Below are 27081 nucleotides of genomic sequence, written 5' to 3'. Positions count from 1 at the left end.
CAGTGTACTCAGTGCCCAGCAGGAACTGCATGGAGTTTTTAAGGCTCATTAAGAGCCCCTGTTATTCTCCTATATGTTGCATACATCAGTACCAGGGGTGCACCAATAAAGATTTTCTTGGCCAATACTGATGGCTGATTATTAACGAGCCATATTGGCTGATACCAATCTGATAGTCAATTTACCGGAATGCAGGCTTCCAGTTTGGAGCAGCATCCAGCCAGTAAGCCTGCTGTGGGGAATAGGCAGGAGGGGGGATCAAGGCCCCCACAGTGAGGGAGGGAGTAGGACAAGGGCAGGGGCAGACACTGCCCAGCCAGGGTGGTGACTGTGACCCTACCAGGAGTAGGGGTGCTCAGGCAGGTGGGAACAGTGGATGGCTCCCTGCAGCTGCGTGCACCCCCAGGGGAGGCATGTGCCCCCTCCCTGCAGATTTGTTTGTGGGCCAAAGGCAGGCTGCCCACTGTGGGCTTGGGGCTTACCCTGAGTACAGCCCTGGCCCAGCCCCTGCCAGGAAGAGGCTGGCACAGCCCCTGGCCCCAAGCCCACAGTGGGCAGCCTGCCCTCGCCCCAAGCACAAATCCCCCATTCCTCCCCCAGGGGTGTGTGCAACAGCAGGGTGCTGCCCCCGCTCCCCACCTTTCCATACATCTCTGGACAAGCTGCCCACAACTCCATCTTGCTTCTGGCCTGGTGGGGTCACATTTACCATCCTGGCTGGACAGCACCTGCCCCTCCCCCTGCCCTTGCCCTACTCCCTCTCACCGTGGGGGCCTCAATCTGCCCCCCTCCCCACCAAAAACTTACCAGCCAGATGCTACTCTCCAAGCTGCTGGGCTACATTCCAGGCCGTGTGTATGGTGGCTGTGCATATGCATGTGGCATTTATTAGTGACATTATCGGCTACAATGGCAAAAAATGCTGATTGCTGATGATATTAAATTTCCTATTATCGGTGCTGATCCGATATGCAACTGATATGTCAGCGCACCTCTAGTCAGTACCCATTGGTTTTGTACCCGCTTTGTAAATCCGCACCTGCAGCTAAGTGTGTGTGCAGATGCCTTGGACCTGCCAACAAGCTTGTCATTTGCCAGCCATCCGCCCTTGTTTGCACATTCGGGTTAAAATGAAAACCCATGAATAGGGAGCACTTGGACACTAATTGCAGTAAGTTAATTAGAAACATCACATACATTGTGTTCTCAGAGAGCGTTGAAAGTAAACAGTGGAGAATAACTGTGTGGAGGAATATTAGCTTATTTATTACACAGTACTTTGCAAACAAACAGATCAAAGAGAAGCAAGAAAGGTTCCCAGATCTCCCTATAGAAACCTCCTCTGCAGGCAAGAATTCATGGCAGGGTCTTGATGTGCTTTTAGACATCCTCAGAAATTAGAAACAAAGAACTTGGTTGTTGTGATGGCCCATTGCCAGGGGAAGCTTCTTCTGTCTGGATAGCCCCAATTTGATCCAGTGAGCCTGTTGTTTGCAACCCAGTTCATCTTCAGAAATGACCTCGGTGACCAGCAACCCATTGACAATAGAGAGGTCAACCACTGAATCGGTCATGGACTCTGACCTACACACTGTCTACTAAAGGTAGTGCCTCCAGGCTGGGAAAAAGGCACATTGATAGGACGGTGCCTGTACCGTGTCTCCAAGACCTTTCCCGATCAGACATCATACTTGCAAACAGAATTAAAGAAAGCCAGTAATCTGTGTGGCCCCACACATGAGCGCACGCGTACTCATGCTCCATTGTGCCCATTTCCTCTTTGCTCTGACTGAAGACTCTTGGAGTTAATCATGGTAGCATACATTTTGTTAACCTCTTAGATATTGCAGTGGGATTAAATAGGAAGCTGTCTCCAGTGGGTTCCTTTAAGCGTTAAGGTCAGTCAAACCCTGTTTTCTGAATTGCTTTAATCTGAAATGTTCTCTTATCCGAATCTTAGTTACGTCTTTCATTTTCTCTGTCTAGCTCTGGTTTTCATAGAAAAGCCAATCACAATAGCACCTACACTCTCCCAATGTGACTGATTTAGGCAGTAGCTTCTCTGATCATCTGAAGCCTCAGTTATCCAAATAAATTTAATGTTCCAAAATGTGCAGAAAAACGGGGTTGTGCTGCAAACATAAGATGGAAACTATCCATCAGAGTGCATCCCTTGGCTAATTACGAAAGGGTCCATAATTGTTCACCTTTAATTAATCGAGGTGGAAAATCCAGTTGGGAAAATGATGGGGCTGTTAAAGAAAAGGTCCCTTTTTAGTGCACTGGTGCCTCTGAACACATCAAACTTTTGTTCATGTTTCACAAGACAAAGCTGTCTCTCCTGCAGAACGAATATGAAGGCAAAATGCATATTGCTAGTCATCCATTATCTCAATCACTTTCATAAGTTGCTAGCAACATAAAACCTAATTGTGTCTTAGCATGTCCAGAAATATCATGCAGTCTTTGTGGCAGTTTCAGGTTGTAGGGATTTCCACGTTTGGTTGTGTAAGTGAGTTAATGGGGTCAGGAAACGCAGGCTGGTCACAGATAAGGTTAGCTCTGAGGAATGAGACTTCGCAGTGGAAGGAATTTGCAGGCTGCGAGTGACATCTGCACTGTCACTCAAACACAAAAACATGTTTCTTCTCTCCCGTGGACGCATTAATTCAGCAAAAGTGATAAGGCTTTTCCTCAAGGGACAGCCTCTTTGAATTTTAAAGAAACAGTGTCCACTTTGACGGGGAACTCTAAGGTATTTTTAGCTTCACTCTATTTGAGGTCTTTGTGAGAAGATGAGGGGCTTTGAAGGAAAAAAGGAAGGAAGAATAACTCTCCCATCTACAACAAAAAAAGCCATTTTAAATGCATTCAGGTTATATTGCATTTTCTCTTTTTTTTTGTATTAATTGATTGCTTTCTCCAGTTGTTGGACTCTTGAGGCATCACATAATTTCAGGGCCTGATTCTGGCCTCGGTTACATTGTGGAACCGAGGTAATTCCACCGGCACAACTAGGGTGCTCCAGGTAGACCCTAGCATAATTGAGGGCAACCCCCTGCCCTCCAGCTTTAAAACCAGGGGGAAATCTGTGACGCGTTTTAAGTAACTAGAGGTTTTAAGTCAGTCGATGCAGAACTTCAACATGCTTTGCACTGTGCTATGCATACTCTCTTTTTTCCTTTTAAATCAGTCTGTTTCACACTCTCTTAGTTTGTGATACTAAGCCTAAAATATTAGAATGGAGCAATACCAAGTTCCTATTAAGCATACATTTTCTAGATGTCTAGTCCCATTATCCAAGCCATATTTTGCACTTATCATTTTTGGCAGTCTTATCCCAGATTTTTAAATTAATAATTTATTTCTGTGATTATTCTGTATCGTTACATTAGCTCTAACCAAGCAGGAAAACCAGAAATTTCAGCAGTCATTTGAAAACGGTTCGTTTTATTCTCTTTCTCTCTCTCCTCTGGCCTGTGGCTTTCAAATGTAAAAACCTACTTCATATGAAAAGGTGTGCTTGCTCTTCAGGTGCCACAAGTGCCCTTTAGTCTATAAATGTAACATAAGCCTATTGGAAATTAGCTTTAATTTTTCATTGATTTAATTTCAAGTGAGTTGATAAGATTTTAATGTCTTTCTGTGCTTAAAAATTCTCTCTTTGACGGGAACCTTTAAATATGGCTCCTGCTGATATAAGGCTAATTTTCAAAAATATGAATTATGGAGTTATATCAAAGACTTCATTGATGTCCTGCTATTAATTATGCCAGTGGCATTCCTTGACAGATATCGAGGGGGCTCCAGAGTCTCATCTGACGCAAGTTTAGATGTGTTTGTCTTAAGCCAAATTTGAACCAAATAGAAGGCGTGTTCCAGCTCCTCTCAAAGTCAGTGGGAATTTTGCCACACACTGCAATGGGTATAGCAGCAGACCCTTGAGCACATGCATTGACTTCAATGGGACTATTCATGTTCTTAAAGTTATTCAGGATAGCAGGAACAGGGATAGGAAAAGTGTGAGTGCAATTTAGTAAACTTGTGATTTCCTTTGATTTTCATGTATTAGGGGCCAGATTCTTAGCTGCTATAAAAAGATGTCACTCCATTGGTTTCTTTATACCTGGGCTGATTTAATCTGGCAGAGCCTTGAGACCAAAAAGTGTAACTTAATGCTAGGTATGTACAGCTACATGGAAGTATGTTGAATACAGCATGACAGGTAGGATTGGGTGAGTGTCACTGAAAATGAATTGTGAATGGAGTCAACTGAATATTAAACCACAGTGTGCTGGGCATGAAAGAAAGGAGCAAACACTGCTTACAGACTACCCGCATTTTAACATGTTTCATGAACACTCTTAGTGAAAATACTTTCAAATTAAAAATGTAAATATCTATCCTCCAACCCACCCCACGAGATAAAATTAGTCAGCACAGGTACCTGACCCAATCCTAATTGTAGCCTAAGCTCTTAGAGCCAGATCCAAAAAAGAAAAAGCGCTCAGACAAGTTAGATGGAATGTAGGAGCCTAAGTATAAGTGAGCCATCCACAAATACCCCATCTCACTGCACAGGCCAGGCCCAGACGTGCTGCCATCTTGGCTGAGCTAAATATCTCAGGCTTGTCTTGCACGTAAGCCCCTGTGCGGATGTAGGATTTTGTAAAGAGGGGTAGGGGGTGCATCATCCCATATAACAATACATATTTTTCTCCAGTTAACGAGAAACTAGAAGATTTACTCATATGCTAAGGAAGGACCCAGTGCTATATCCTTTAGCTTAAGAGCAAAGAAAAAACAAATATAACTTTACTGTAGTGTGTACTAATTTGCTATCTTATATGTCAAGTTTAAAAAACACAACCAACTAGGCAAAAATAGTCCAAGATATTGTTTTGGTAGTCCTGTAGTCATTATAGTTAAATGTACATTTCTTACTCAGATTTGTAAAATGAAACCTAGCCTTTTGGAGCATCTTGGCAATGCATCCAACAATTCAATATCAACCATTTCCACAACTGAGTTAATATTCATCTGTATTAATATTACCACACTTGAGGTAAGGTTTTTATCTAGAACTAAAAACAGTCTGCTGGGCTGTGAATTAGAATAGAGGTATTAACTAAGAGTAGCTAACAGACAGCAAAATTGCAGAAGAAAGGAGAATTTGATTAAAGGATCATCAAGACCATTAAAAAGGAGAGAGAGCTGTTGACCCCTGTGTAATAAAGAGTTTAGCAGGAATCAGGTAGATTACATGAGCCTAAAGACTCCCTCACCACTGCCTGAACAGAAATGCTGCTGCCACTCCCAGTTGGTTTTACAGTTTTGGGTGAAACAGAAATCAATGCAGGTTGCAAATGCATCTCTGCCACATCCTGGATCTGCCCTATGCAGTAGCCTAATGGTTAGGGTACTGCCCAGGACATAGGAGATTTGGATTTGAGGCTGTCCTCAGCCTGAGTGGTTTCAGTCCCACAGCTTCTGCCTCCCAGGAAAGCACTCTAGTGACCAGAATAGAGGCTAGGATGTGGTGAGGGCGTTCTCCGCCCCTCCTGGCGGAGTGGAGCCACTTTGTGAAAAGGGTGCAGGATTCAGGGAGCTTGCAAGAGACAAAACCCGAAGGGAGTGTGAGTCTGCGGCCCTGGCTGAGTGCTCTGAATTTACTGTGTGAAGGCCGAGAGATGGCTCCACCACAGTTCTCCGACTGTGTTTGAGAAGTGAGCGAGGTATCCAGGCGGGAATGACTGAGTGCAAGAGGGGGCCTCATTCTGCAGCTCCCAGCCTCAGGCAGGCACCTGGCTCAGGGTGGCAGGTTGGTGCCTGAGTCCAGGAGATCTGTAGGATTACACACACAGCCCTGCCTGTTGTGCTCCTCTAGGCTGCCATATGCGTCCTTCTACTGAGCCTGCTGGCTGTTGCGGACCCCGTTCCAAGGTGCCTAACTCTCCTTATTCACTGCACAGGAGAAAGAGGCGCCTGACTCAGATTTGGGAATTCTGCTCCCAAAAACAGGCACCCGAGAGTTAGGTGTGAAAACACTCAAGTGTCACCTTGCCTAAGCCCCTTGTGGGTCTGGCCCTTGCTAGCTACCTTGGAGTGATTTGCGAGTGTTTCATCTATTAAAAAGACTGGATAGCAGTCAAACTCTCCACCTATAAAAAAAGTGCCCCCTTTGCCAGCTGGTGGACAACTTGTTCTTTCCCAGCCCTTGGCACCTCCTGACCTGAAACCACATCAAGAGTGTGCAACAAGGTAGGAAGGAAGGTGCCTGAATGGATTAAAGAGAATTAGGTTGCACTTGACTCCTCCCAGCAACACCTCACTCACAACCAGTCCCTCCTCCTGGTGACCACAGCCTCCTTCCTTCCTGACATGTGATACCAAAAAAGTGGCTCCCACCTGGAAAACAGCAATCCTGACAGCAGACAGCATTTTGGACTGTCCAGTTGCCTGGGGGTTAAAGCTACTGTCTGAGCAAAGAAACCTTTGAAGTTCTCATTGCAAAAATTCCCTGCCTTACATGCTTCATATCAGAATTGTTCTACAGATAATTAAAAATGGGGCCCGGATTAGTACTCCATGGAGGTGCATTAGGCTGTAAATGTATTACATTCAGAATAACACTTACATTAATGGGTGCATAAATTCCCCATGCATCGATGAGAGAAAAGACAATTTAGAGTCTTTTACTGGCTGCCCGAGCAAGGCTTGTACTTCATTATTCAGGGTCAGATTATGGAGCTTTCACTCAGGCTGATTAGCTGCTACTCACCGGAGTAGCCTCATTGAAATCCCCAGGACTTCCCAGGTGAGTAAATATTCACCAGCATAAGTAAGGGCTCCAGAATGTGTTCCTTAAAGTGGTTTCATGGCTAGAAGAGCACTTTGAAGGCTACAGTGAATGTGACTGCCATTACCGCAGGAAAAAAACATTCATTACATAAAAACAAAAATAGCTTCTTTGCAGATTGGTTGAGCAGCCATCAGTTGCTTGCCTCCTTCTGCTTTCTGTCTGAGCCACAGACAGAAGACTTTCCTGATTTCACCGCCTCCCAGAATCTGAACCATCATGAACTTTGCTCTGGTATTTCTGACTGGTTCTGAGTCGACTACCTGAGGCAAGTCTAGAAACAGGAATTAATGTGAAGAAGGGAAAGCATCAAGGATTCCCTATGAAATCCTGCTAATGTGCTGTCGTAATCCCTTCTGAACAGCAGATCCAGAGCTAATCTGACATAGTTCTTGTGTTCTTATTGAATTTTCCTTTACCCGATACAAATTGAAGGAGCAACTTATTTAATACGTAGCAAAGGGTGGTTATCTGATCCCTAGTAAAAAATAGATTTAAACAGGTGTAATATCTCAAACAAGAATAAAAGAACACTAAGAGAACAGGGAAAGGGAAAAAAGGAAGAGGGAAGGGAGGGTAAAGTATTAGGAAGATGATTATCTTAAACAAATGGTTCAGTTACTTCATTCCTGAAAAAATAGCCTTCCCAGATGTTGATAAACCCTTTTTCCATTATTCCAATTGCATCTTCTTAGGAGTTATTGTGCGCTAACGAGTGACATTGTGTGTTGCCCCTTCCCCCTAAAGTCAACAGGCTGGCAAAGACTGTAACCCAGCCATTGCAGACCTTCATGCCCTGACACTGCGGATCAAATTTGAGCACTTTGCTTAGGCTCCTAGTTCTGTGTTTGGGTGGTCTGCCTGGCACTGCAGCACTCAAGGCCTCTTCCAAAGCCTGTTAAAGCCTTCTGTTGAACTTCAGTGGGCTCCATAGCATCTAGGCTCTGGGACACATATTTGAGAACTGGTGAGGCCCCACCTACAGCGCTGAATCCAGTTTCAAAGCTACACTTCCAGAAAGCTGTAGGCAAGAGCCACAAAAATATAAGAAATCAAGAAAATACAGCACCTGAGATGTGGTTGGAAGAACAGGGATTATTTAGTCTGGAGAAGAGAAAACTGAGGGGGAATTTGATAACAGACTTCAACTACCGACAGGTTCTTATGATGAGGATAGTGGTTTTCCTCAGGGGACAGATCAGGAAGTAATGGGGCTTATATGGTCACATGTGGGGTTTAAGATGGATGTAAGCCATCTCCATCCTTGTTAGTTTTGAAGCACAGGTTGGATAGACATCTGTTATGAATCCTGCCAGCCCTTCCCCCAGGATCCCGCACTGTGGAACAAGGGGGACAAATGGCAGCTTGCTAAGGGGTAGTGGCGTGAGCGTCCTCCCTCTGCCCGCTAGAAACAGAAACAGTTACCTTTTGCTGAGGAGCACCCTGCCACTACATGCAGCTCCCTCATCAGCAGTGCAGTTCCAGACCATTTCCAAGACAAGCCAGTACCTGCCACATCCTGCCTGGTATTCCACAAAGCCTGTACATGTCTGAAATAGTCTTTCAGCCTCTGGTCATTGGGAAATCATTTTCAAATGACCTGTTGTTGAAGTCATTGTGTGTCTGTTGTGGTGGTCTTGTGGTTTCAAGGTGTGTCCCCAGGTAGACAAACTGTCATAGGTGACTTGTAGGGGGCCTGGGGGGGGCACATGCCCCCTCCTCCCCCCTGTGATTGGATGCTGCCAGCAGCTTCTGTGGGTGGCTCACTGCTTGCCAGCCCTGCGCTGCTGCCACCAGCTTCTACAGGTGGTCACCACCCTCCAAACCCCACGCCGCCAACACTGCCGACTTCTGTCAATGCTGCCACCTACAAATCGTGTCCCCCCAGTTTCAGGAGGCACCAGCCACCCATGCAAACTGTTGTTTTGTTACTGTGGGAGGGAAAAGTTAGTAGGCACCCCAAATCCAAGTCATGCATGAAGCTCCAAACTTCAGGCTTCCACAGTATTGCCCACATAAATCTGATGCCTATTTATGCATAAAAAGCAGTTCTTTCCAAAGCTATTCAAATGCCAGAGATAAGAGATTATTATGACTTCATGTCATATTGAGAGACAGGTGGAGGAGAGCAAAATGTTTGTGTTGGATCCAAAATGTCTATTGAAATCACTCCTGTCATTGCTAATTTATGTTGCATCTGTCTTTAGATTGTGATTATTGAAAAAAAAGATGAAGCTCTCATTCAGAGAAATAATTACAGTTGTACATCGATAGATACATAGTTAAAGTACATAGGGGAAAAGCTACATCCTATAATTTATCAAATTCCTACATCCCTGAAAAATAATTAGACTGTGTGCAGCTCATGGACCCTGTTACAGAGACTAATGTCAAGGGGATAGATTGGTCAGAAAATAGGCCACTGGCTCTCATTTATTCTGTCTATTTTTTCTCTCCTATTGTGTTTGGAGTAATAGTATCAAATTGTCTGGAGACAAGGCAGAAAAACAACAGCAGGCTTTATTAAGAGCCAGAGATCTAATCACGGAGCACGAGTGAAACTGCAGGAGCGGACCGGAGAGAAAAAGGGAATTCCATTTCTCTCCAGCTCTCAAGGAATTTCGTCTACTGATATCCTTCAGCAGGATATACCCACAAGCGATATGAACCGGTGACAAACTCCTGTTGCCTCCTAGGAGGACACGACATTATGGCTAACAACGGAAGCATTATACAGCCTAACTCTTTCACAGATGCCATAGACACGAGGTCCCCATCTGCCTCTTTTCTCCCTCTTTCTTGCTCCATATTCCTCATGGTCATTTATATAATATTTTTATGACCTGGCTTCTAATACTGAAGGCAAACAGCCATAATTTCAGTGGCTGTAAATCAGTGTTGCTGCACTGAAGTCAGATTTACAACAGCTGAAAAAGTGCAGCCATAAAAGGACTCCCCTTCCTTCTTCACTAACTACCCCAGCCCCCAAAATGAGACATGGTCCTTGGACCGATGTCATACCATAGTCCTCTGGGGGATCAGACAAATTTGCTTCCCATTGGCAATTAACTCTACCCAGACCTCCCTTTCCCTCTCCCTCCATCTGACCTGCTTCTCTTGCACGGTGTGCTGCTTTTCTTTCTCATGAATGTAACTTCCGCGCTCCCAAGGGGGGGATCCCATGTCAGACAAAGTGTCGACACTAGAGGGTTTTTTGGAACTGAGTTAACGTTGTGGTTAAATGGAGATCTAGGCTTGAATACACCAATTGCAGAGCGAGCTCTTCAATCCCACTGGCCTGCCCAGTAATTATTCTCCCATCTCATTTGTTTAGGGGCTTTTATCCAAGGTTGAGCCAAGCACCAGCAAGGACCAAATGGCCAGTTGTTTTCCCACTCAGAACGAAGGTGCCCTGACAGCACACTTGAGGGAAGACTCCTTGACCCAAAGCTGCCCTGGGGTAGGGCAGGGGCTGCCTCTTGGGAGTTCCCCCATCCTTGCCTTTTTAGACTAAGGATAAACTGACCCCAAATACAATTCGTAAATGTTTATACAGCATTTCACACACTGGGTTCAGTTTCTGCAGGATCTGCTTATGGGGTATAAACACCTCTTGCAGTATGTATGTGGTGAAATAGCCACTGTCACACCACACCCCCAGACACGCAGGAGGACACCTCAAAGGCCAGCAATAGAAACAGTGCAGATCCCATTGCCTATATACCACAGCACCTCACAGTGAAGAGGGATTGGCACCAAGACTTCGGTTTGTAGCTTGGATTAAGGGCCATCAGGGATTACAGCTCTCTCCCTAGCCTGCAGTTTCTGTCTGTGGTTTTGCCCTTGTACAACAGATGACTAGCTTTATGCAAGTTCCCTGAATTCCTTTTATAATCCCACCCCCTCCCCCCAAAAAAATCTTGTTGGAGAAGCTTCTGGCAACAAGAGCCTCATGAGACAAGATCATTTCCCAGCATGGAGGCAAGGGGGTATGCACACATGGAACTGCTTCTTCCAGCTTTGAGGATGTACTCTTCTGGTAGTTGTCTTCCTAATTTGTACATAAGGCATATAAAATGAGGGATTTGTTCGTAAATCATGAACCTTTGGTTGCAACTTGAGATTATGCTGAAATATGTAAACTTCAGCATTTTCTATATTTCTGGGAATTACATATTGAACACTAATTGCTTATCAAAAATGTTCATCAGCAAGTTTTTAAGTAAAGATTAAAGTTTTGCGTTAAGGAAGCTTAATGCTCCACTAGCTCTGATTGTAAAGTATCTGGGAGTGATACACTCACCCTTGCTATACTGTCAAATGGGGGAATTGTAAATTAAGGTGCTTCTTCAGGAAAATATAGATGCCCAGATGCAACTTAAACTGCTTGTTTTTATTTGCAAAGCAGCATGGCCACTGGCATCCAAAAGAACAACTTTCCTAAGGATTCATTTGGAAATAATATAAAGCCTGTTCTGCAAAAATGGATCCTTCAGTCATCTTCTGAATATTAATAAATAAAATAAGAGCTGTAAGGGATGGAAGTGTCTCATAGAAGGTTTTCTTTCTTTTCCCCTTTACATTTTGTTAGAACAATTGGCCTCACAATGACTCATTGCTTTAGTTAGAAAAGGGAAGACATCCCTCATTATTCATTACTTAGGGAGAGGTTTTGCTACTGCAGAGAACAGCCATGCATTCTAATTCAGCTACCTTTCAAAGGAGAGGAGCCAATGTCATCATTTCCCAAACTTTGGAAAAAGAAGCAAGAAAGAATGCTGCTTGTCTCCATTTCTAAATAGTCCATCTGCAATAAAAAATTTGCATTTTAAATACAGCAATCGGGAGGAAAAGACACCCATTCTTCTAAATGTATATCTAAGTTTAATTTCTGGAGCCTGAATGGGGCACTTAAAAGTATAAATGTGCCCATGTATGTACCTATAATAGGCCTGCTTTTTTATTCTAGTATTTCTTAATGCTTATCCTACATTATATACCAGCACTCACATTCATAGAATATGTAACCTAAATGTGCCAAAGGCTTCTTCTATTTCAGTAGTGATTTTTTATTATTTGTGTCTCAGGTAATTTTGCTTACATCAACTCTTCCTTGGGGTTTTTTTTGTTTGTTTTTTGAGTCCTTTTTGTTTGGCTTTGTGTGCTTAAATATTAAGGGGGTAAGTTTTATTATATTTGTATTGTATTTTAATTTGTTTTTTATTAAGTTGTACAGCTGTGGCTCTTTGTAAATAAAGCTATGATTGTGTATTACTAGAAATCCCATTTCAAACTACTTTTTGCCAGCCTTGGTTAAGATTTCCTAGGAAGGGTCACCATAATTGTGTGATTAATCTTCAGAAAAAGGAAATTTCAGCTCTGCGGTATTTTTAGTCTATTAACTTCAGAGATTTATAAAACTGCCTTGAAACTGCACTGTAAGTGTGTTTATAATGACTTTTAGCTGATTTAATAATCCTCAAAGTTTGGTAACTGTACAGATTGCAGCTTCACAAATACAGTACATTACCTGTAGCATCCAGATGAAGTTATCAGAGGTGTAGGAAATTACTTGGGATTGTATTTATCCTTCGTAGTGCATTAATCCAACCTCTGGCTGAGGCTGGATCTTTCAGAATCCTTGTCTGCATTTATCCCATTATGCAGCGGGAACATGTGCATGGATGATAAAGAACCTCTTCATGTTGAAAGCGTGGCTAGGGCACGTGTATGCCATCAAATCTGGGTGAAGCAGTTGTAAGGCACCTGGTGAGGTAACGTTGTTAGGAAAATTTTCAAGGCACCATCTGTATTTTTTTTGTGTTATCAGTTTCTACAGTGTGCCAAAGCTAATGCCACTTCCTGCTGCTGCCAGCTTTTTATGTTTCCCTTAGTTCCCAGTCCTACAAACCTTTACTCCTCTGAGAAGCCCTTAATCATGTGAGGAGCTCTGCTGAACTCAGCTGTGGGTCCTAACTTACTCACAGAAGGAAGAGCTTCTCTGGCGGGTAACAGTTTGTAGGCTCAAATCCCACAGTTGATACAGGTGTCTAGAGACACCAGGCTGGTATTTAAAAGTCACCAATTAAAACAGCGCAAGACAGCGATGCTTTGAAGTTGGGCAGCAGAGCTTTTCTGCACTTCCGAAGCTTTGATTTTCATCATAATAAATGTCAAACAATTGCTTTGGGAACACGGGGACTGAAGTTGCCGCTCTTGGTCTCCTCTTGTTAACCTGCAAAATGGAGAAGTTGCACCCATGCGTTGCTGCTTGCAGGATTGGGGCCTGAAGGCATTAATGCGCAGACACTGTGCTGGAAGGTCACCGTGTGATGACCCAGACCTACGTGACACGACGGGGTTGAGACAGAAAGTGGACAGCGTCCCCCCCGTAGAACTAAAACACAGACATTAAGACTTGGAGAAGGAAAGACTTTTCTACAGAGCTCTGATTCAGGCATTTTCCTTCTCCCATTTCACAGCGAGGGGCTGAGAAGCAGAATTGAACTGGCTGCTCAGTTCCAGCCCTGTGTTCACTGATCTTTTTTTAAAAGACACTTGCTGCCCTTTGTTCCCAGTGACAATGCTTAGGGGTCAGTCCTATGTGGTACTGCGTTCTGCAGGGGAGATGCAATGCGGAAGAGGACCCAGGATGTTATAGAGTGGGATGCAGGAGCAGTGGCCAGCACTGCAGGGGTGGCTGCAGCCCAGCTCCCAGCCTCCTGCCTTCTCTTCTCTCTGGTTGGGAACTTTAAATCCTGAAGAAAGTCAGCATTTCCCACCTCCCTTCCCCTCCCTGCTCAGCGGCACATCCTCTCCCTTTCCCTCTCCAGGCCCTCCCCATTCTGCACCCCGCCCCAATTGCAGTACCCATGCTGTCCCTGCTGACCCAGGGGAGAGGGGAGCTGCTGTCCTGCTCCAGCCGGGCTATGCAGGGCTGGGCGCAGCCCAGGATGGCAGCAGTGGGCAGGTGGATTTCCCTTCCCTGTGCCTGCATCCACACTGTCAGGGAACACCCAGGCTGGTGGGACCTGCCTGCGAGGCTGCCACCATCACCAGTCCACCAAGTCCAGGCCCTGTGCAGCCCAGCTGGAGTGGGCCAGGAGCCCCCAGGACAACTCAGACAGTGGTAGTGGTGGCAAGGGATCGGGGAAGGGGAGGGGACTTGTCTCTGCACATGGACAAGGGAGTAGGTAATGCTTACCTTCATTGGGACTTTAAAAAGTCCCATGCTGCTGCTCCTGCCATGTGATCTGAGGGGGTGCAGACACACCACTGCACCCCCTTGGCCCTACACACCCCGCAGGATTCAGCCCTTGTGCATACTGTGCTGTCCATGCATGAAGCAGTTGTTATGAGCAGAGGAGATGTTTCCTGGCCAGGCTGTCTGGTTTGTTCCATAATGTGCCCCAACTCTGCAGTGCACTCACACACCCGTGTGATGCCCGAATAGAACAGGCTGTGTTGAAACCTATTCCATGTATTTATGTTCTTCAGGCATCCGCTGTGATAACATGTGCACCCAGGGCCACTGGGGGCCAAATTGCTCCATCTCTTGCAACTGTGAGAACGGAGGATCCTGCTCACCAGAGGATGGGACCTGTGACTGTGCTCCAGGATACAGAGGACCGATGTGCCAGAGAAGTAAGACTTACTGTCCTGATAAAAGCAAGTATTTACTTGGGGCTTCATGCAGCACAACAGAGGCACAGGTCTCTGAGCTGCACAAGCCAACGGCAGGCTCGTGGTCTCAGGGGAGAGAGTAGCTCAGGAAACGCTCCTTTGTCAGTCAACCAAGGAATCCTGAAAGAAAGCAATCTCCATAGTGTGCTCCTGCCGCAGCCTTCCTGCTACTCCAGGTCCATTCGCCTCTTGGGGACTGCCCAACATAGAAGAGTTATTGCAGCTTTTTAATTCGGTCCCTGGAGGACAGGTGTATTGTGAGAATACCAAATGTTGCACTGTAAATGGTTCTGGAGAATAAGGAAGGAAGACAGAGCAACACGTCCTGGTTTAGCAAGCAGTTCAGATAGCAGACACAAGCACCGTCCTGAGCCAGTGATCATCCTCAGGACCTCCATTCTCACAGAGGAGTGTCCAGTCAGGCCTCCACCCCTGGGAGGGACATTTATTGCTGCAAAGCAGGAGAAGCATCACTGTTAATCAACCTCAGAAAGGTTTGGGGCAAAAAGAAAGTAAAAGCACTGTGAGGGTAACTGCAGGAGGTGTGTCTGCTGGGATTCAGGGACAGGGCACAGGTTGCATGCACAGTTCAAAAGTGGGAGTGATGCTGTTTTCTTTTGCTTGAGTTTCAAACAAGGTCCAGGCATAAAACATAACAGCCAGTGAAAGCGGAGGTCAGAGTTCATCCACCATGTAGATACAGGCAAGAGTCATCTGCGACCCCTTACGCAGTGAAGAGTGGCTGTGCGCCAGCTCACAGGGTCAAGGGCTGATAGCAGGCTCATGCAGAAGTCTTGCTCCTAGAAGGGGAAGCAGAGGAGCCTTGATGCCCACCTGGGATTGTTGCAGTAATGGTGATCTCCATCCCCATATTAAAATGCACTAAGGAAATAAAACCTTCTCATTCACTTTCCCTGGAAAACTGCTTCTCCTTCCTCTCCTTAATCCTCAGGACCTTTTCATGCTCATTTCAAGACCTTCTGCAGCTTTCTGCGTATCCATACACAAAATGGATTCACCTTGATTTAATTTTCCTTCTTGTGGCATCATGTGGACCCCTCTAAGCCATGCTGGAGTCCCAGTTCACCCAGACACACATACACACACACACTTAAAAGGCTGAGTGTGAATTAGAGTCTAAGTGTGAATTAGAGACAACACCCCCCAAGTAGCACCTGGAACTGGGTAGAAATGTTTGTATAATATTCTGACCTCAGTCTATAAGCTGAACTCTAGTGTCAGCCTGAAGCTTATGTGACCTGTATGGCAGCACTGGAGAGGTCTCTCATGGTGTGCTACAGTGTGCACACACACCCCCCCCCTTCTGATTTTCTAGGTTTCACTTGACACTTACACACACTCGTCTCCAAAATATAATTTGTAGCTGACACATTTTATTTAAAGTCATTATAGTGATGACCTCTAGCACTGCTATACTTAATGGCCTATAAGCATTTCCATTATAAACCCCAATTTCCAGGTGCTTCAGCATATCTATTGAGCTGTAAAACTTCTTTGCAAGGCTGAAACATGGCACTCAAAGCAGTCAGGAGCTAGAGAAGAAATTGTTTTATAAATCTGAAGCCCTGTAAGCGCTAAAACGTAGGGAAGTTAATCGTTTCTGGCCTTCCTGAGCTGAAAAAGAGCTTAGTTTTATCAGCTGAAGACGTGTAGGCCACAAGGGGCAAATCGTGTCCCCAGCATACAGCTCCCATAAGCAGGTTTTGCCCTGAGGAGATCCATTGAGTATTCGTGGCAGGAGGAAAGCTTCCCCAAGCCTGAAACTGCAGAGATGCCCTGCAGCTTGTTCTGCAATAGCCCCCACAGCTGCCGAAATCCTTTTCTGTGATGATGTAGCCAGAGGATGTACCTCACATCCGCTTGACTGTTCCCCAGGCTCTGGAGGCACGGATTCTGGAAGTGTAAAGCTTTGCTAGGCCACGTGGGTTTGGACTCCCCAGGCGGGTTCTCGGGAAACTGAGCACTAGGAATGGAGGCAAGCATGGTACCTTTTGACTCAGCCGCTTTTCTTCCTCTGTGTCACCTGAGTTACTTCACTGGCACAAGTGTGTCACCACTGCTAGCCTTGCAGAACTGTCTGGGCAAGTGAGCTGGATTGTTTCATGGTGAGTGCATCACCAACACAACCATCAGCTGAGTGCTAGCTGCAGTGTCTGGGGCAGTGTAAGAGCCCAGCTCTCACTGTGAGTCTACAGGGCTGGCAGAGAAATTCTCATCCAGCTAAAAACAAGAGTAAATTAGACATGGCAACTCTTGAGTCAGCTTCACATAATAGGGAGTCACAGGAGGATGGAGGGAAACGCATGAAGTCATTTCCACTGTCTCTTTTCTTACTGAGCTTTAGCCATGCATTGCACCTGCCTGTGGCAGTGAATCTGGTCAGTGGAGTTTCCCAACTACATTCACTTAGGAACAAGGGCAGTGTTAAGAAGAGATGCTGAGCCCTTATTCTCTGACTTCTGGCTTTTATTCATGGTGGGCAAACCCTGCGGTATTTTCAGTCTACATTAATCCTGCAATTGCCTGGGTAATGTCCACAGGAGCCTTGTGGGATTACCCAGTGCACATCTGGCAGTCTTGCATGTGGTTACCATAATTACCCTTTTAGACACTGAGCCATGGACAGCTGCCACTGCTACAACTGCATGTACAAAGTAGCTGCCCAGTCTAGTTTTTGTAGAAATCAGGCACTTAGTATGGCTGTATGATCTTAAGTGCTGGAGGTGATTCCAGATGTGTTGTATATGACTATTTTTAGAAACAGCATGGGGTCCTTTGCTATAGACAAATGCACAGACCAAGAGCATCTGTAATCCTGATTACCATGACGAGTCGTCTGAGCACCACTGACTAATGATCTTTACTTTTTCTCTAGTTTGTTCACCTGGCTTTTATGGGCATCACTGCAGTCAAGCCTGCCCTCAGTGTGTGCACAGCAGCGGGCCATGTCACCACGTGACAGGACATTGTGATTGCTTGCCTGGGTTTTTTGGTCCACTCTGCAACCAAGGTACTGACCCCCAAAATACCAGCTAGTTCTTTAAGTTTTATGTGCATATGATCTGCAGTAGGAATGCTTATTGACTGATTGCAAGTTTTCTGCTTTGTATTTTTTTTTTAGTTTCAGCAGTTTAGTTCAGGAGGAACAATATTTCACTTCACAGGCAAAATGCAAATAGATACTTAGTCATCTTTTTGTAAATACGTTGTACTCCAACATGCATAAATAAAACAGTTATGCAGCTCTGTATTTAAGTGCATATAAAATGTAACGCGTGCTGTAAATATATCAGCTATTCAGTGCTTTCATTTTTCCTTCTGTTAATCTAGTGTGTCCTAAATGTGCAGTGGCACTTTCATGGGTTCCTTTTAAGCATGCGGGGCACACACGTCCGGTAATATAATGACCTGCATTTTCAAAGGCGGCCACTTCAACCCGAATGAATAGCTAAGTAATGCACACCAGCCTCATTTGCAATGAATAGGACCTTGCCCTATGAAAAGTTCCATTGCAATCAGGCCTGGACTGCTAGGGGGGTATAGAAAATTTGGCACTCAAGCAGCTAAATAAAATTGGCTTGATTTTTCAGAGGTGTGGAGCAACCCCAGCTCACACTAAAATCTACCTCTGGCTCCCCAGTGCCTTTGAAAATTGGATCTCTCTTAGTTAGCTGCTGAACTTAGACACCCATGTCTTAAATGTTGGGCTCAGCTTCTCAGTGACATCCTAAGCCACCTGTGAAATCATGACAGTATTATGCAGAACCTGATTTATTGCCTGCTGCTATGAGTATTTTCTACATATAGATTTAATAGAGATTACTCTTAATGGCCGCTGCCCTGGATAAGTCACAGGCCTTGTAAAAAAGTGAACTGACACTTTCTAATGACCTGCTTTTCAATGTGTTACAAATTATAGACAGGAAGTATGCAAAATCATTAAATGTAGATTAAATATAACCATATGTTTTCTTTTCCCTATGCTCTCTACTCCACTAAGCAGTATACCAATTAATGTATTAGAATGAGCATGTTTCAGCGAATTTGTCCATCTTATGTGAAAAGTTAGCCAGATTTCAAAATGCAGAGCTGGGCTAATTATCCTGTTAAGAAAGCTCTATTTTATTTTTGCTCAGCTGTTGAGTACTTCTGGTTTTACTTTGAAATGTTGATCTATTCAGCAGAATCACTTTAAAATATTCATGTCCTAATTAAAATCAATTTGTGTTGCCATTTGTCTTAGCCAGTTAGCATGTATTTTTTTTTGAGAAAGAAGAATGTTAATTAATGTTTTGCCTTAGAAGAAGGTAAAACAAACAATGCACTTTGTTCTGCCACTCGTCTCATATTGACCCTGTTTTAGCAATAGGAGCATTTTTCCATTGCTAGCATGCTCCCAGGGTACGCTCTGCAACATCAGAAGTTCCATGCATTGGGACTAGTTTATCTCAGAATTCAAAGCAGCAAACAACTAAGCAGCTGTTTTTTATAAATATCTTTCACAATCAGGTAGCAAATTGGGTTGATAATATGTTATGGCTGCCAGAACACACCTGACATCCCAGCGGGACTCACTGAGTCCCACTTCAGAGCTTTTAGAACTAATTAACATCACAATCAGAGTTGTACAATCAAAGCCTCACTCATATAGAAAGTATTATTAGTCTTCATTTTATAGAGAGATTTCAAACATGTCTTGAAGTTTTTAAGAAGTGCTAGTGCTTGGTGCTCACAGCTTTAAAGGCAAGTCATCATGTTAGAGCACAACCAGGTTGCTAAAACTAATGAGAACAACCATCTCTGCCGAATAGTTCTTCTAATCTTCCTGTGTTAACATCCCCTAGTACATCATACCATTTCTCCAAGCTGGAGGAAAGACAACAGGTGATCACACAGTAGAAATCCCCCATTAGCTTCCATCCCTTTTAGCTGAAAGCATTGCCTCTGCCTTTGTCAGGATCTGGATTAGGATCACAAACCCATCCACAGACATTATCACTGTGTATTGCAGAGTAAATCCGAGATGTATTTTAAGTTAGACTTCTGAGAACAATTTTTTTTGTAAGCAAATCCTGTTTTCATGTAAGTGTTGCTATCTATTTCCATCTTAAAGATGCAGTGAAAATATTGCATTTAAGCACCCTGAATAGGAAGCATTAGGATTGAATAATGACACAGTGTATGCAAGAACGCAGGTTGACAGATCATTTTAGTTTTTGTTCTTTCTCTGGTTCTTCCTTCTTTTTTTTTTTCTTTTGTGCTCTCTTTAGTTTTATCTCTTTTCAGTTAGAGCACTATTCTGTTTAGTGCATAATTTGAAAGTCAACTTTATCCACTCCTGGAGATAAGTCTGTAGCTAGACTGTATGCTATTGTCCTCTTTGCATTCTTAGGTTTCCGTCAGAGTAAGAGTAGAAGATGGCATATTGTATAAAAGCAAATGAATCACAGCTCAGGATTTCAATCTGCGACTGATTCACATTCGGAATAGATTGAGGTCATCTGCAGTGAATTCATATGAGAAAGTGAGAACAGTCGAAATGGCAAAAGAGTTGAATAATTCAGAGAAGTGCCTTAATCACTTTTTTGACATCACTATTATTTACAAGGGTACAAGTCCAGTTCCGTCTGTTACATTCCTCACGGAGACGGACTGTGTGTTTTATCTTGTTTTGAAGAGACATCTGTTTTTGTCAAGGAGCAGAGCCAATAAGAGCCCAGCAATTCAACAATTCATCCATTGTGGAGAATAATACAATTACTGAGTATTACCGAGCAGAGCTTTCCATCAATTTTAATGTTAAAGATTTCCTATAATTTGGTGGGAGGTTGAAGATACACCTATCTATTACCTTTATGCCAGTGTGCCTATATTGTTATGAGATTTCCCCAGAGAACATTCAGACATAGCCTTTTACACCATCACGGGGCAGGGCTCAAGAATAGTTTTGTTTGTTTTAAATTGCACAGTATCTGTTTTAGAAAAGCACATGCAGGCATATATACTTCTGTTACAACCCATTGATAGACATGGTTGTTATTTTTTGGTTTTAGTGCAATGGTAGCACTCAGTTATTCCAGTGATGGAGTCACTGGAGATGGATGAATCAGTAGGTGGGTGCTGATTGAGATGAGCTTAATTTTCAGCAGCAAGGCATGTCCTTCATCATAGCAGTTGTCTTTCTCTAGGGCTAGGCTTATATGATGCAAATATTTGGGCTCAAAGAGTCACCATCTCTTTTCATGATGCACCTAGGGCCTGATTCTGCAGATTCCTGGGAGCTTTCCCCCACCCCCTGTTGAACTGAGTCACTAAGGGGAGATTTTCAAATGTGTCTAAAAGATTTCGGAGCATGGCTCACAACATCCCTGTCCATATCACCACGTGGGATCAGATCTCTGAGCAGAATTTGCTGTTGCTATCACATAGTTACTACTGATATCATGTTGGGGTTTGCAGGGTCTAATGTAACATTATCGCCACATCAGACTTATATACCCTGGAAAGAACTTTAGATTTTTTCATGTGTCTGAATTAGCTTTGTGGCCAGGATCTGGGTAAAGGAGGATAGCATATTCTAGACAAGATGCTTGCAAGCTGTCATGGCCACAGTACGAGATGCTGGCATTCTGAGGGGTAATGACAGTGCGTATTACCCTTTTACCTTAACATAAATGACAAGGTATAAAAAAGTCGTCATAGGCCTCATTTGGGTACAATATCCCATTCTTGGGCTTGTTAAGCAGACAAGCACAGAAAATTGATGGACCAGTGTAACAGGGAGTCAGAGGTTCCCGTTACTTTTTGGTAGAGGCAGCAGCAGGGATGCCCCTAGAATAGAGAGTGGGGGGACTGCATATTACGGACTAGCTGCAGAGGAGAAGGCAGCCAGGGACTCATAGGCTGCTAGTGCCTATTGCAGGGCTAGCTGCCCAGCAGTAATATGGTAGGGCAGAGCCCTGCTTGAGCAGTAAGGACATTGCTAAGGCAGCAAGTGTAGCAGCCATAAGCTGCCCTGGGGGCTAGCTGTCAGGCACAAAAGGGAAACCCCTGTGGGTGGCTGGGGAGCCACCTAACCGGAAGGGGCAGGGCTTAGGAGGCACATACGGTCAGTGCCTGAAGGAAGATGGTCAGTTTGGCCTTGCAGGCAGTACAGAGAGGAGCTCCTGAACCGGAGGGCTATGGGAGAACAACTGACTGAAACTTGAGCTGCCCTGGAAACTGCAAGTAAGGAGCTTATGGCCTGCAGGCAAGCTAAGACCTAGAATGGGAAAGAGTTTTGTTATCTGGCCAGTGGGCTTGTGTGTATGTTCTAGTTTATACCGGTGGACCGGCTGTGGCTAGAAGGGGTGATGAGGAGACCACTGTGGCGCCCAAGGGGCCCATGTCATTTCCAGTCCTGCAAGGGACCAGGCTTAAGAGACAGGCAAGCAGAAGCCTACAGTGTTAAAGCCTAGACTAAGACAGCCAATAGAAATGGCCTCGAGCTGAGAGGCTAGGGCCGTAGCCCAACAGAGGCAGAAACCACAGCCAGGGGCCCAAAGCCCAAGGGGGGCAGGAGCTAGAGCTAAGGGCTCAGAGCCCAAGAGGAGTGAGACAGAGGCTCGGTCCCAGGATCTGAAGTCCAGAACAATGGGCCTGGGCCTGGGCCTGGACTGTGGACCTGGGGAGAAGGAAGGGGTGGAAGCCAGGAAGCCCGAGTCCTCAACAAGGGTGTGGAGGCCCGGAGGGGCCTGACAGTGACATCTGCAAGGCATGGGCCTTACTGAATGCGTGGAAGCAGGCAACTAATTCAGCTCTTAAGGCAACAAGGGGGCACTAACAGGCCAAGAAGGCCCACTTAACACTTGAGGGCAGGATTGGGACCAATGCGATCCAGGAGGGGACTGCTAGCTGAAGGATGGATGAGGGCCCATGCTAGGACCCTTGGGCATCCTCTCTTTTCATAATCCAATTGTTACAAGAAAGGCGTGCCGGGAAGGAGGAAATGGAGGGTACCCTAGGAGCTGTAGCAGGTCAGGAGTCACATAACTGCTCCTAAGGCCTGATCCTGTTATAGTCAGTAACTTCAAGTGCTGTATGTAAGATGTGTCCTGTTGCTCTTCTTCCAGCCCTACTTTCCTATGATCCTATGTTAGACAGACCCTTGGCTGGGCTGGTTTAGTCATGGATGAGCCTGCCGTGAGCAAAAAGGTGCACTGGATGACCTTTCCAACCTACTTGCCTATGGTGCTATGCTCCTTTTTGGTGTTTCATCACAGAACACTTGCAGCAGATGCAGGGGAGGTGTGGTTAGCTCCTTAACGTGGCTTCCAGCGATCCTTACTCCATGTTCTCGGATATCAGTGCAAATAAGTATGGTCATCTCCTTGGCTGCTTCCCACTGTTTTGCCACCCACCACCAGGAAGGACATTATTTTCCGCTAAAACGTTCCTGCCTTTATCTTTGTCCCTTGATCTTCTAAGTTATCCACTTCATGCCTCACAAGGCTCACACCTTGCAGCACCATTCAGGCAATCCCCTGGCACCCTATTTGAGAATCATTGTGCTATTTACTGCTCTGCTCTGAGCTCCTTCAACTTATTGTCCTGGTACCAACATGCCTCAAGCTGCATCCTTCCCATTCTTTCTCTAATTTTCAGTTTCTGTGATCTTAGCAATTACTTGTAACTGTACCAGGTACCATATTTTCAATCAGAAACATTTATTTCCTTGAACGATAAAAATGTTACCAACCAAAATGGATTTAGAATCACAGGGAAGTGGGATGGGAAGGGGCCTTGGAAGGTCATCTAGGCCAGCCCCCCTACTCAAGGAGAGATCATCCCTATCTAAGCCATCACTGACAAGTGTCCATTTAACCTATTTGCTTCTGCCTTTTAGGTTTTTCAGCATGAGTTTTACCTATGTTGCTGAAGCTGTTTGTCACGTAGGCAAAATATTATTATAGATGCCAATTCCTGTCACTTCCTAATGCTCATACTGAACGGCTTGCATCAACTGTCTTGTATTTCCACAGTGTGTTCCAGTGGAAAATACGGGAAGAACTGTGCTGAAATCTGTCAGTGTACCAACAACGGGACTTGCAACCCTATTGATGGATCTTGTCAGTGCTTTCCAGGTTGGATAGGCAAAGACTGCTCTCAGAGTAAGCAAGATATTCTCCACTGTTTCATTTGCAATTAAAAATACCATTTTTTCCTTTTGAGCCTTTTAATGCTTTAAAATTAAGGACAAAATGATCAATTTCCAGGGAATTCCCTAAAGTGTTAGTGCAGCCAGTGCTTCACTCTCTTTATAGCTTATTTCTTTTAATTAATCTATGTTAGCTTTGGCCTGAATTAGTTTCTGCATTTGGAATTTGCACAGGCAGCTACTATCTTCTATTACAGTAAAGTGAGGTCACCAGCTCTTATCAGAGAAGAAAGATCTGCACTGCCTTTTAATTTCTAGTTGAAGTTCCTTTTTTTTAATCACTTTCTTTCAGTTCTTACATTAGAAATTATTAACCAGTAAATGTTTTTCTGGCCCAGACACATACAGTTGAGAAATTAAGAAGATGATATATTTCTATTAAATTTAATTTAATTGTAAAAGTCAGTGTGGGTTTGGAAGGAGACATGGTATCTTTTTGAAAATTGCCCAGGTAAAAAGATTGGCATTGGCAATCCCAACGTGTCATTTCCTGAAAGCGTTCCTTAATTGAAGATAGATCACAGAGGGAAACAATATCCTATCATTCAAAAATGTTACTTCATATTCAGGATACAACTAGCATATTAGACGGCATTCATAGTAAAATATATTAAACTTGCAGTGATAAAGTAGGAATCGGATAAAAACAGACAGCTGTAATTTTGCTTTTATTGTGTGTCTTCCACAGACAGAATATTGCTGTCACTCAAAAAAACCAGTTCCACCAATTGCTCATTATATTTAGCCATGTAATTGGGACATTACTGTTAGTTTCTGTTAACCTTGGGGAAAAATGGAGTCCTCACTGGTTGCCAGGAAGACTGACCAGTTCTGCAGCAGCAAGTTCCTGTTGAGGCAGGAGGAAGATGGTCCGAGCTACTTCATGCTTTGGACTGACAAAGCATATTGAAGTAAACTTGGGTTCACAAAAGTTTGTACTCCCTGTATATATCACATTTAGTTAATCTATAAAACTGTGCATCTACCCTGCCTTCTCACTGACTTCAGACTAGTGTGGCTAACTACCTTGCAAAGTGTACTGCCATGATTCTGCCAGTTTCCTCAGGGTTGCCCCTTCCTGGAGAAAGTGTGAAGGCTACTGACATGACCGTAGCCCAGTGCCAACCAGTGCTGGATAGACAATAGGGGTGTGCGAAGTGGGCAGTATTGGATTTGGATTCGGATTCGGCCTGATTTGGGGGAGAGTGATTCAATTCACTGATTCAGATCAGTGTCCTGATTCAATTCGGCTGAATCTGAAGATTCGATTCTGATTCAGAGAATCAGCGATTTGGCCATAGACATAGATTTATATGTTTTTTCTACGTACCTTGAGGTACCAGGTGCAGCTCATGAACGCTGAGGTGGTGGGGCAGATGGAGTGTCCCACGGGAGCATGGGAGTGTCCCCTGTGCACTCAGCAGCGGACTCAGAAGTGGACCGGAAGTATTTCCAGGTCTGCTGCCAAGTGTGCAGGGGATCCCCACCCCCTGCACCTCCCAGCTCGGTGATCGGCCACAGGGAGGACCCTGCATGCTCCCCGAGACCCAGGAGGCACTAGTAGCTGAGCCAGGGGGCGGGGGGTCCCCTGCACACTCAGTGGTGGACCCGGAAGTGGACCAGCAGTACATGCGGGGGGGACCCCTGTGCTCCCATGAGACGCTCCGTCCACCCACCATCTCAGCGTTCATGAGCCACGCCTGGTATCTCGAGGTACGTAGAAAAAACATATAAAGCTGTGTCTACGGCTGAATTGTCGAATCTCTCTGAATTGATTTGGAGGCTTCTGATTCGATTCGGAGAGATTAATGGGTGTGCCGATTTGATTAGGATTCAGAGATTCCGCTGCCAAATTAGGCTGAATCTCGTCCAAATTAAATCAGTGTCCGAAGCAAATCAGTGACTGAAGCTTCGCACAGCCCTAGTAGACACATGTTCCAGGGCCTGTATCGCTTTCCCTAGATTGGCCCTGCCAAACACCAAGGGTCCTGTGGGTGAGAGGGGGAGCTACAAAGGAGATGACTGGGACTTCTTGATGCCAGCTCTAGAGAAGTTAGGGAATCTTGTTAATACCCTTGTGCAAAGTCAGTGTAGCCAGAAGGGCTCACCTCTGGTTCTAGGGTGCCTGCTTTGGACCTAATCCCATCTCAACTCACATCTACAAGCTCCATGACATTTCCTAGGATTCAGCCCATGGCAAAGATTTCTCTGCATGTCCAGACTGACTTACATCTGTCACATGCTAGGAATGAGCATTTACCTACAGAGCTGGAGCCAAAGGTATTTCATACTCAGCTAGCACACAAAGATATATGTATAGGATATATGGCTTACTTCATATACCCATATATCTAGTTTATTCCTAGCATCTACTTACAAAAGCTCATGCTTTTCTGAACTGCTTAGTTTCTGAGGTGCCACACTCACCCACCTTCTGCCTCACTTTAAACTAAAATACCTAATGACCTCTGTCTATACCCTGAAGCATCTACCAGGTCCTCTGGTCACAAACTGAGTACCCCAAACACTAAAATGGACTGTATTTCCTTCTCATACAAGTCCAATGGAAATATTCACTCTCTATATTTAAGTTTCGTGTAAACTATGTTTTGCCTTATAAATTGATTTGTTCAACATGAAACCATAGAAAGTGATTCTTTTTTAAAAACCATCCAGAATATAGGTGCTTCACTGATGCACTTTATCATTTAGGATGGTCACACCTGGCACTAACAATTCTGGAAGTTAGTCCAGCTATATCTTGGACATGAGAACTTTATGTCAACTTTGAAAGAAGTATTAAGATAGCACCTTTTGAAATATGTACCAGACTTGAAGATCTTAATTCAGCTATGAGTCCTCATCAATGTAAATAATCTGATTGTGTGGTTTTAAATTTGCAGTGATATTAAAGGTCCTTTGCATTATTTTCACAATGCGAATAGTGCTCTCTAGTTCAAACTACTTCAGTAAGGAAAATTAAATTACTTTCATGTCTTAAAAACCCATCTAAATTGACTCTGCAGATAATGCCACCAAGGCAGTAAGATTGAATAGAACAATCAGGGCAATCGACTAGTTAGCTCAGGTGCCTGCACACGAATGCACCGAGCCTGGGAAACAAGCAGAAGGAACTGGAAGTCCTTGCTCTATCACGGAGCCATGACATGATTGGAATAACAGAGGGTTGGTGGGAGCTTGCATGGCTGGAGCACTGTCATGGATGGGCACAAATGGTTCAGGAAGGACAGGCAGGGGAGAAGAGGAGGAGGAGCTGCATATGATCCCTCAGAGCTGCAGTGAGAAATTGGAGATAGGCCTG

The 27081-nt window shown here is 44.6% G+C and overlaps 1 protein-coding gene across 3 annotated transcripts in view; it reads left to right on the top strand.

Annotated features, from left to right (window-relative positions):
• MEGF11 (multiple EGF like domains 11) overlaps positions 1–27081 on the top strand; it is a 304098-nt gene that overhangs the window by 229488 nt on the left and 47529 nt on the right. For all 3 annotated transcript variants that reach the window (XM_019533844.1, XM_019533843.1, XM_019533845.1), the window contains exons 14-16: positions 14357–14503; positions 17439–17573; positions 23584–23712. In XM_019533844.1, coding sequence (XP_019389389.1) covers positions 14357–14503; positions 17439–17573; positions 23584–23712 — 411 coding nt within the window. The remainder of the gene's footprint in view (positions 1–14356; positions 14504–17438; positions 17574–23583; positions 23713–27081) is intronic.

This window comes from Crocodylus porosus, unplaced genomic scaffold, assembly GCF_001723895.1.
Source record: "Crocodylus porosus isolate Cpor-Errol unplaced genomic scaffold, CroPor_comp1, whole genome shotgun sequence".
NCBI lineage: Eukaryota > Metazoa > Chordata > Crocodylia > Crocodylidae > Crocodylus > Crocodylus porosus.
The sequence above is the reverse complement of the archived record's forward strand: the minus strand, read 5'-3'. Positions and strand labels throughout refer to the sequence as shown.